The following is a 12,227-nucleotide window of genomic DNA, read 5'->3' as shown; positions in this document are numbered from 1 at the left end:
TAAAGCACGCTAAGAGGTTTATCGGCGCTGGATAATTGACTGAACGTTGCAACATTACACCCAGTACGGATCAAGTTACTCGAGGAAACACTGCTAATTTACTTATTATGATATCTTCAAATAATTGTACATTATGCTTTTTAAATGTTTCTTTTCATTCACATTTTAAATTTTCATTCGCCTATCTTCTTTCTTGAAAGAAAATTGTTTTACTATATCTTCAGTTTTGACAACGGAATGAAAGAATATAATTTTAATGTACCAGTTATTGGTTTTAGATTATGGTATCTGGCCTGCAAATTTTCAGTGTGGTTTTTGTGCTTATTGAATGGACAAAATATAAATGACACGTTAGAAATGTTTTTTGTGACTAATCAGTTTTTTTGTGTTGTTATAGGATCTTGTATACGCTAACTCTCGTGTCAAGTCTTTTAACAGTATCCCCAATGCCAACACATGGACCTTTACCATGCGACATTGCAAAGAAGTGTCATTCAGCACTAATTCCATAATCGTCTTCACGTAACCAATTATTTTTAAATTTTCTTTTCTTTTTTTTTGGTATTGTGAACTTGATCCATTGGAAAAGTAGATGATTTTTTTCATATCGTTGAATTCTTGCTTTAAGAAATTGATTGCTTCGGATTGAAAAAAGTGAAAGGGACCGGTGTCATGTTTCATGGTTTCTGAGATGACATTACTTTTGTAACGACTTTCTGTATCTCCTTTGAAATATACTACGAAAGGATTTATTTATTTATTTAAATATACAGAATAAAGAATATAATTACAAATAAGAGAAATAGAAATAAAATAATACAATCAATATAAAAAAGGAGATGCAATAGTATTAACAAAATTTGAGACCGAATGAGCAGCGCTCGTGTTCGGTCACAGTTCAGATATAATATTAATAGGCCTATAGGAGAATATAAAGTAAAGTGAAGTAGGAAGTAAAACTAAAATTGTACTGTATTGTGGCTTGGCTTATGTTCCAATGCACACCTTGTATTGAATCTTGCATTACAAATGAATAATTTTCAGAAAAGTCTGCAATAACTATGTAATTTTCAGGTTGTACTTTCTTTGCATTCCGTCAAAAATAAAATATGGCTGACTTTTGAATGGATGATGATGCATCTTCTACATGAAAAACTTAACATGCTAGGGAGCCTTTTACTTTTGAAACTTTTCACGGGGTATCGTTTTGTTGTATCTTTCTTTTCTTGATAGGGGAGTCTATTGACATCAAACTCTTGTTTAATTCCTCAATATTACTGATTTCTAGCACTGTATCCATAGAACTGCTAGAAGAAATACTGGGATAATCACTTTCTCTGTCCGCACTTTCATTTGATTCATGTTTATTAATATCACAAGAACTACCGGCTTCATATATAATTTCACCTGACCTATGCGGAAATTGATTGATTTTTACGGAACAAATCACATATTTGCACACTCAAAGACTCCTTTAAATTGAGCTTTATCAATAAGTCGCGACTTACGCGTCTTAGTGTACTTTTCTTTTTAAAAGCGTGATTAGGAAGGTAAATGGATTTAAACACTTGTTATATATTACGCGATCTTTACCATCACTCATGTCGTATAGAAGTCACGTCACTGCGCGAAATTCAAACCCAAACTGATTATTTTTCTCTCCTATATTACAGTATAAACTGTGAAGGACTTCCCCCTGAGCTGACATAATAAAATAATTTTAGATAAGATATTTACTGTTCCTTAAGGTATTAATCATTTGATGATTAGTATGGTGACATCAGATGCAGCGGGGAATTTCCACGGGCAGCCTTCTAGCCTATGGCTGCAAGCAGTTCATTAGCTGGGCATCGCGAGCGCGTGCATGCCTCCGGAAAATAAATTGTTACAAATGTATGGGTGTCGATCCCATATTTATAAATGCAGTAGTTTACAGATAATACATCGGCGAACAAGTCTATATTTTTTCAGATTTTTAACTTGGCTATATAATATAGTAATTTTGCTTTGAAAAAGAAATGATTAAAAAAATAGGCCAAATTTTAAATTTATTTGAGATAGGCCTAAAGTAATAAAAAGTGTTGTATTTCGTCTTTCAAATGCGCCAAACCGCAAATCTCAATTATATGTAGACACAGAGTTCCAAGTGAGTTTATGTAACAGTGCGCGCATAATTTGCGTAACTTCAAATAGTCATAACTACACAAATAATTAATAATTGTGAAAATAAAAATATACGGGTCTCCTTGTTTAATGTCTGGAATTCATGAAATAAAATTCCACCATTTCCGAGAAGGTCGTGTTTTATTGCTGTGCGATTTGACGTGGAATGACTCTTATACTGGCAAGAACAAATATTGACATATTACAGAAAATATCATATCATATCATATCCCGTCAACAATGGGATTTGCTCTCCGCACAGCAACACAGCGTTCGTTATTGCACTCCACAAACGACAATGACAATTTACTTGGACAATTACGAACAACAATGAACTGTTAATCTTAACTAATATTCACAAAGCACTATTTACTGTCAGTTGTCAGTTCACAGCTCGTTTGTCTTGGCTAGTTCTTCTAGCTCAGTCACTCGCGTTCACAGAATCTCGAACCCCAGACCTTCGGAGACGATCCGCTGAACTTAGAACTCAGGTCCCCCAACTGCGGTCCACTGCACTCGAACTCCGGGCTTCAGGCTCCACAGTTACGGACACAACTCAAGTCGCGCTCTGGTCTCGAAGCTGGCTTCACTGCTAAACAAGACTAACTCGCTTGCTGTCCAGATCTGCCTCTAACAACACTGGCTTACTGACGGGCTGATTGATTGTTCCAAGTTCACTCGCGTGCGTAATTTATACTCACACCACAGTTGACAGAAAGTACGAGTTCTCGATATTTCGACGCGTGTGTCCATTCTCGAATCATCCGGATCTCTCCTCTCTGCAGCAGTCGCTCTTTCCCCGTTTTTCCCCACAGCACATGCCCCAAGAAGCAGATGCGCGCGCAACCTCCGAGCCGGCCGAAATACGGCCGACCTTGCAGATGGAGATAATTACTGATTTTCTCATAAAAGTTGTAAAAAGACAGTAAAAATGGAGAATTCACAGAATATTGCAGTCTTCCTCGAAACAACAGCTATAAAATTATACAGGGTGTTTAAAAAATACGGGGCATAATTTCAGGTATGTATTTCCCACATGTAGACAATCAAAATAGTTCATTACAACATGTGCCCGGAAATGCTTCATTTCCGAGTTATGGCCTTCACAACATTGAAATTCACCAGAATGCTTTTCTTTCCGCAGGTCGTTGTCATTACAGAAGATGTTCAAAATGTCCACCTCCTGCTTGAATACAGACCTCACATCGATGTCTCATTGACCTGCGAACACGATCCCACACTCCAGGAGTATTGCGTATGTCCTCAGAACATGCCACAATTCGATTCCGAAGGGATTCCAAATCCGGAGACGAATGAACCAATGACTTTAAATGGCCCCACAAGTAGAAATCAAGAGGGTTCAGATCAGGTGAGCGTGGAGGCCAAGCAATTGGGCCACCTCTACCTATCCATCGATCAGGAAACCTTCGATCCAAGTACCGGCGAGCCGTACGACTGAAGTGTGCAGGAGCGCCATCATGCAAGAAGTGAATGTGTTGACGATTGATCAGTGGAGTGTCTTCTAAAACATGAGGTATAGTGTTTTCCAGTAAGTCTGTTTAAAAGTACATGGGGTCCAACTAATCGATCACCAATGATACCGGCCCACATGGTGAGGAAGAACCGCACCTGGTGATGAGATGGAACAGTTGCACGTGGGTTTTCATACGCCCATACATGCTGATTGTGGAAATTTGTTATGCCATCTCGTGTGAACTGTGCTTCATCTGTAAATAATACTAAGGCAGGAAAGTTCGGATTTACACCACACTGCTGCAAGAACCACTGACAGAACCTAACTCGTGCAGGGTAATCTGCTGGTGACAGGGCCTGTACACGTTGCAAATGATAAGGATACAATTGATACTCTTTCAACAGTCTCCAGACAGTCGTATGAGGTACATTGACTTGCAACGCTACCGTTCGTGTGCTGATAGAAGGAGTCATGTTCACAGCCTCCAGAATCTCCTACTGTACTTCTGGAGTTGTAGATCTTGGTCGTCCCCTTCCCAAACCAGGAGAGTTAAATTATCCATACTCGCACAGACGGTAATGGAGACGTACAAATGTCTTCCGATCTGGTACCTCTCCTGGTAGAAACGACGAGCCAGCGCAGCATTGCCGTCCACCTTACCGTACATGAAGTGTATCTCTGCCAGCTCTTGATTTGAATACATGTCGCACAGTCTAACGCCTACACAACACTGAATGTAACCTTCGCCTCGGAATGAACTGTCAGAGTGCCCTCTTAATGTCTCCTTTGACGGCAACGACCTGCGGAAAGAAAAACGTTCCGGTGAATTTCAATGTTGTGAAGGCCATAACTCGGAAATAAAGCATTTCCGGACACATGTTGTAATGAACTATTTTGATTGTCTACATGTGGGAAATACATACCTGAAATTATGCCCCGTATTTTTTAAACACCCTGTATAACGTGACCTGTACTAGACAAACGCAGGATATACTATATGGGATCATAAAACAAACGAAAGTGTATGTAATTGACTAATTTCACTTATAACCGATTACTTGCTTCGTAAATAGTAATTGACAGTTCCACTTGAAACATCATAACACCTTTTTCATCCACATGCAATCATTAAACCTAGGCTTAATTGGAAAGTGACCAATAGGCTGTCTAAAGAAGAGGTTTGCTGAAAATTTGGCACTGAGATCGTAATAGGATATTGGAAGATAAAGATAATGAATTTCAGTAATGATATTTTGGAGAAAAAAAATACTTTTAAGCGAATTTTCTTTTCGGCTCCTCTGTTGTCCATACCCACATTCTTTAAATTCTTATTTTTTCATTTCGTCCACTGAAACATACATACAAAGCCCATGTGAAGCACGAGTAACTTTTAAGATTATATCACCTCTTTCACATTTCTTCATTCAAACATACTCATAAATGGATTTATTTATTTTAGTAGGTTATTTTACGACGCTTTGTCAACATCTTAGGTTATTTAGCGTCTGAATGAGATGAAGTTGATAATGCTGGTGAAGTGAGTCTGGGGTCCAGCACCGAAAGTTACCCATCATTTGCTCATATTGGGTTGAGGGAAAACCTCGGAAGAAACCTCAACCAGGTAACTTGCCCCAACCGGGATTCGAACCGGGGCCACCTGTTTTCGCGGCTAGACGCGCTAACCGTTACTCCGCAGGTGTGGACTCATAAATAGATATCAATCCTTTTCACTGCAAAGCAACATGGCTAAAGTTATACATGACTGAAGTGTCCAACATCGGTTTGGGAACCACGAATTTTGGATTCGAACTGAGACTTCAACATGAACCTAAGCGATATATTTAATCGCAGAATTGTTATTAATATAAAATAATAATAATAATAATAGTAATTATTTTTTCTTTAGTCAACTCTCCGAAGACATGTCTCAACCTCACAAGTGACACCAACAAGGCACCACTTATGAGGCAACTAGGCCAGGAGATAATGGGGTACACTGTCAAACTTCAGATGCATACAAACAATTCTTTCTCTGACACATATCGTGAAATCAGATGTACTGCCTGATAATAGATGTTACATATCAGCCAGAACCTCAATCAGAGGATCACTATTACTATTATATTATTATTACTATTATTATTATTATTATTATTATTATTATTATTATTATTATATTTAGCAGTGCACCCGCTATAACTCTTCGTTCTATATAATATGTTGCAATTACATACATGCAATGATATCTACTATAATTTGTTAACAACCCTCCTTCATTTGTACAGTGGTACAAAATCTGCTACTACTTTCTCATTAACTGATTTGTGTGACATTTGAGTCAATATATGTCAATATTCCTTAACTTTTAAAATTTGCTGCACACAGTCTCTCCTTTTACTTCTTCTTCATCAGTAATTCCGTATTTAGTTACCCTAGTCATTAGGCAAAAACACATCGATCAATTTATTATAAATCACTCGCAGGAAATAGATTTTCATCCATAATTCACGCTGTTGCCACATGTATTTGTGTGATCTTATAATGTAAATAAAGCATGTTCACATAATTGACCATAAATGTTACACAACAGATATGGATGTGAAACTCAGGATCACTTTCTGTACTTCTATCAAATGTGAAATCCAGTTAACTTTGTTTAAGCAAATGGGGATCGAAAAAAAAAAAGTATATACTAATGTAATTCCACCAGATATATCTGTTCCTTCTTTTGCAGATGTTATGATAATGTGACTTCACCTTAGAATTTCTCCTTTCCGTGGTATAGCCACCGAATTTCTTAAATTTCTTACGTGCAGTTTCCAGTGAAGCATTGCAGTGAGATGCTTTTCAAACGGTGAATGAAATTTCCCACTGCTAGAGAAAGTGTCAGCGGGGTTTTACTTCAGAAGTTCCTGCCGTCGCTAGTCTGTGACTTTGGGTTAAGATTCAATGGTCTTACATTAAGGGTTAAGATTCAAAGATCTTACATTATCATCAAAGCTGTAGCCACCAAATTTGGATGAGTTTCCATACATAAAGAAGCCATGTAGAAATCTCCGTTCAATGATGATGTACATTACAGAGTTGATATCAAACGTTTCATTGAATTTGATATATTATTAGTCTGTTTGTCTCCTTCCTTTTTTCCTTATCAAAATCGTTTTTATTCAAATCCAATGAAAGTTATAATGTCCTTAACACGAAGATTCGATCACAGAGAACAGAAGTTTCAAATGATTTTTCTTAAAAAATCCTGAGGATCTAATGTTGGTCGCTTACATTTACGTACAGGCCAACTCCTGACCCAGGAACACTACGTGATAAAGACTGTGATGTGCTCACAACATCAAATCACATATTGGAATAGCATATGCAGTAGAATACCCACTCTGTCAGTCTTATCTGTTATACAGTAAGCCTTCAAAATGGGCAGCTGTGTAATTCCTATTGAACTCGCCCAAGCGTTCACGTTTTATATCTTATCGCTTGTGTATGCGTTCATGCTTTTTCTTGTTACTAGATTGTGAAAATTTCTTTCCACATATGTCGCAACTGTATGGCTTGTCGCCAGTGTGCACCAGCGTGTGCTGTTTCAGATTACTCGAATCGGAAAATTTCTTTCCACATAAAACACAACTGAACGGCTTCTCCCCTGTGTGTAAGCGTTGATGTTTTTTGTAACTAGTATATACCGCAAATTTCTTTCCACATTTATCACAACTGAATGGCTTGTCGCCTGTGTGCAAGACTGCATGCTGTTTTAGACTACTAGATTCCGAAAATGTTTTTCCACATATTTCACAACTGAATGGCTTCTGCCCTGTGTGAACGAATCCATGCCTTTTTAGTTTACGAGATAGCGAAAATTTCTTTCCACATATATCGCAACTTAAGGCCTTCTCTCCTTTGTGTACGAGCACATGCTCTTTTAGACTTCCAGATTCAGAAAATTTGTTTCCACAAATTTCACAAGTGAATGTCTTCTCGCTTGTGTGGAGACGTTCATGCGTTTTGCGATGACTGGACTGCGAAAATTTCCTTCCACATATATCACAACTAAATGGCTTCTCCCCAGTATGTACACGTACATGCTTTTTCACATCACTCGATTTGGAGAACTTCTTTTCACATATATCACAACTAAATGGCTTCTGCTCTGTATGTAAAAGTGCATGCTTTTCTAGGCTACCAGATTCCGAAAATGTCTTTGCACAAATATCACAACTGAATGCCTTCTGTCCTGCGTGTACAAGTGCATGCATTTTCAGATTACCAGATTCCGAAAATTTCTTCCCACATTTCCCACAAACGAATGGCTTATCGCCTGTATGTACGCGTTCATGTTTTTTTAGATGATCCAGCTTTAAACAATCCTTTCCACAGACATCGCAAATGAACGGTCTCATGGGCGTGTGTAAAAGAGAATGCCTTTTGAACTTTGTTGAGTCGAAAAACCACCTTCCACAAACATCACAACTCAGTGTCTTTTCTGTCTGCAGGCACTCGTCTTCCGTAATATTGTGGCAGTAGGCTGCTACTTCATTGCTGTAAAGAAAATCTGATTTGGGTTCGAGCAATAAAGATTAAAGCAAATTAAATCACCGAAAAAAAGTACATGAAACACAAATATATTATTAAACTTAGTAATTAGTAAGTAACGCTAATAATTTTTCGATGGTTAAATTTCTACTGAAATTAAAATTCTTTGTGTAAAAATTCCATGGAACAAGAAGATCTACAGGACTGTAGACTACACTCGCCATTGATCACCAAGCCATGTGAAACAAAAGGCAAGCGACATGTTGCTTGTAAAATCCGTGACAATATTTCAATCAATTAACTGCACTAGTCACGTGCAAAATTTTTTGTAGTATAATGGCGTATTTTTAATACAAAAAATGAAACTGTACATTTTCGAAGATATCATATGACAGCAAAATGAAGGATAAACATGTGGTCCAAGGGATATCGTTCAGGTAGACTAATTTCAGAAACGAAAATAATATATCAAAGGAATAATGGACCTAACATTCCCTATGACATATTTGCACGGAAATCTTTTCACTAATATAACTTGTAACCAAACACTACCTAACCTTGTAACTGATAGCGAGCCTATTTGTCACTTACGTAGCTCCTTATTAAATCATACCTAACCTTTCCGCAAACAATGGCATTAAGGCTTGGTCCACGGAAACGTCGAGAGCGAGAACGGAGAAATTGTTAAACTACGTATGTTTAAATATGGGCAAACGCAATTAACGAGAAGCTTGCCAAAGCTCGGGAACGGGAACGTGAGAGTTGGCGAAGTTTTAACTTTGCCGTTCTCGTTTCAGATCACAGGCTACTAAAATAACTCTGTTGTCACCATAAAGCTATTTGGTTGTCATAATTTCTTCTTCATGCAAGATTTTCGAACTCATATTCTGTACAATCACTTACAGTACACTACGTCTATGTGACCACATTATCACGTGAATTGAATTCTTAAATATTCCAAATCATATATTTCGAAGTTGGTTAACCTGTGTTCAAGTTGGCTGGCATGTACTCATGAGAGAACGCCATTGGTCAATTATATACGAATAACACCAGAATGCGTAATATCGACTTTACATATCGTTATTGACATACATATCGATATGCATAGTTGCTTCTGTTGTCACTTTATTGTGAATAAAAAATCTTCACGTTCAAGATCTCGACTTCCCGTTCTCGTTCCCGGTTTATTGTGGGCCAAGCTTATCTCAGTAATGTTAAGAACGCAGGAGAGAGAGAAAAATAAAAAAGAATTCACTTGGCAACTAAGCCACAGGTAAAAGTCATGCCAATATGTAGGCGACATCGTGTACTGTAGGGCCGCGTTTAGTAGCGAGCTAGACTCCATAGTCCTGATTATGACGTAATCGCGATAAGCGAGATGTATTCACAACATCTAAAATAGGTGATACTAGCGTACAAAAAACATTTGCTCTACGTCTGCAGCACAAGTATATTAGCAGCGCCACATGGATCACACTTGCAAAGAAAACTATTTTTAGTGGCACTTATAGAAGAAAGGTTTTCTTTTCATGTGTGATCCATGTGGCGCTGCCTTATCTAGGCAATACACATATGATCCACTTTACCACATGTGATCCTCTTTACCCCAGTTTACGGTACTTCCTTACGACGTTATTGAACTTGAAGCAATGTAAAATACAAATGTAGACAGAGGCTACCCAAGTTGAATATTGTGTGAATTAGTAGTTAAATAACATATATAGTTTTCTGCCCAAGATCAGGTCTTTCAATAAAAACCCGGCAATCTCAAATCTTCACTACTTTCTCTCTTCCTCTTAGCCTCCGCATATGATCCATGTATCTCTGTTGTCTATCATCTAATATTCTTCTGCCTCGAAATCTTCTTCCGTTCACTATTCCTTCCAGTGCATCCTTCAGTAGGCAGTTTCTTCTTAGTCAGTGACGCAGCCAATTCCTGATCAGTTTCAGCATTATTCTTTCTTCAGCCAGTCTTTTCAGCACAGCTTCATTTATTATTCTGTCTGTCCATTTCACACGCTCCATTGTTCTCCATATCCGTATTTAAATGTTTCTAGTCTCTTCTCTTCACTTCGTCGTAATGGCCATGTTTCTGCTTCATACAGTGCCACACTCCACATAAAGCACACCACTAGTCTCTTCTTTAGTTATTCTTCCAGAGATCCGCATAAGATACTCATTTTTCTATTAAAAGCTTTTTTTGCCATTGCTATCCTCCTCTTGACTTCCTGACAACAGCTCATATTACCAGTACTGCTTACAGTAGACAGTCTAACTGGTATATAAATGTTATTACAGTCACTCACATAATACGTAAAACAATGTGCTTTTCTCTCCAACGGCATAGCTAAGCAGAGTTATCACTAGCACTTTCATTCCACTAGCACCACCGCCATCATCACTACCACTTCCGTCATCTCCACTTACTCGAATTATTTCGTTCATAGTAGACTCGCACTGTGGGACATTTGGAGTTACTCGCTCTCTCAACAATCTCTCGAAGCTGGTGGAGTTCATTTCTTGGTGGTAGTCAACAGTAGCTGAGCACCTTGATAAATGAGAAGACCACCATCAAGAAATTTACTTTCGAAATCTATATCTACTATTATAAGGCTTTTGGACTTCTTTCCTTCTAACATCTCTTCTTTTCTGCCACCATTTTTAGAAAGTCAAATCAGTGTCTATCGAAGATTCGTACAGATAATTATTTGTCTTTCTTCTGCTCTAAAGCGTTTAACTTTTGTGATATTCTTGCAACGCCAATCTATAATGTTCGTTCTCGAATGAGTCTTCGATCCTGTAATATCTTCTGCAGAAACCTCATCCTTTTCAGCATAATATTAAAAAAAAAACATTACAACATTTTGCTGTTTCTCTTCAATCTAAACGCAGACTGTGACGTTACACAGAGGCAGAGATTTAATAAAAGATCTGTACAGACTATGGAGCGGAAGGCCTAATGTTTTTGAACGGATGATACAGAATGTTATCTCAGGTCGGCATATCGCATGCATAGGTCGCGAGGTTAGCTTCCCCTAGCCCCACTTCTCCACTGTCGGAAGTAGCAACTTAACGTGGTCCTACAATATTTAGTTCCAAAAGGCTATAATCGTAATGACACTGCTGTATCTAATTCTCCACTTTAGCGAATTCTATCAATTTGTACATCGATATCGCAACAGTAGTCCACTTCCAACGCATTTCTGTTATGAAGAATGGCTACTACATTTGTCTTTGTCTCAATGTTTTATTTTTGTATCTATGACATGAAAACTAATTAATGAATTGCATGCTTATATATTTTCTCTTCAAGCAACATTTGAAAATTAATCGCAGCTCATATGAAAACTGTTCTAAGTGGATTACTCAAAGCGTATAATTCATGTCTAATATATATGTAACAGATATGGCATCGCATTAACAAAGCAAAGAATCGGTTGCACAGGTCTACAGCTGTGAAGAAATTATCCTGAGAGGCCATATGGCATGGCTATTTGTAGACCACCTGCCTGTAGCAAGGGCAGCTGTCAACATTCCGCAAGATCTCAAAACTTACATTTTTTCATGGTTTAACTACATGCTACGTCTCTGGCTCATAGACTTCTTAATGAAAACATTAATATCTGTAATTTTTTCACTAAAAATCCTACAAAAGGCACCTACATCCAATGTGTGGAGACACATACTGCATGTGAAAAGCATGAAAAGGCCTATATATTGTGACAGCTGCACCGGGGTTCGAACCCGTGTCCGACAGGGCGCGCGGCAGACGAAACGCTGCATGCTGAGAGGGCAGAGGGGGTGTATTACGGCAACGCGGCGAGGGGAGGTTGCGCGTGCATCTGCTGCTTGCCGAGAAGAAGGAAGCAAACTGCTATGTGCAGAGTGAAGGGGGGGACGGACCCTCCCGAATCGTCCAGAAGTCCGTCGTAGTGGAAATCTTCCATGCATCTGTCGACTGACCTCGAACTTTTTCGCAACTATGGTGTGAGTATAAATTACGCACGCGAGTGAACTTGGAACAGTCAATCAGTCAGCAAGCCAGCGT

The 12,227-nt window shown here is 38.4% G+C and overlaps 1 protein-coding gene across 4 annotated transcripts in view; it reads right to left on the bottom strand.

Moving 5' to 3' along the window:
* The window catches only part of LOC138693178 (zinc finger protein 235-like), a 122,700-nt gene that overhangs the window by 16,712 nt on the left and 93,761 nt on the right, over positions 1-12,227 (bottom strand). The window contains exon 6 of one of the 4 annotated variants that reach the window (XM_069816906.1): positions 5,557-8,182. The exons of the other annotated variants lie outside the window; for them this stretch is intronic. Coding sequence (XP_069673007.1) covers positions 7,117-8,182 — 1,066 coding nt within the window. The 3' untranslated portion in view covers positions 5,557-7,116. Of the gene's footprint in view, positions 1-5,556; positions 8,183-12,227 lie in introns of those variants that run through there. 4 annotated transcript variants of the gene reach the window in all.

Source organism: Periplaneta americana, chromosome 17 (genome assembly GCF_040183065.1).
Source record: "Periplaneta americana isolate PAMFEO1 chromosome 17, P.americana_PAMFEO1_priV1, whole genome shotgun sequence".
NCBI lineage: Eukaryota > Metazoa > Arthropoda > Insecta > Blattodea > Blattidae > Periplaneta > Periplaneta americana.
Note: the sequence above shows the minus strand (reverse complement) of the source record. Positions and strands in the feature narration are given on the sequence as shown.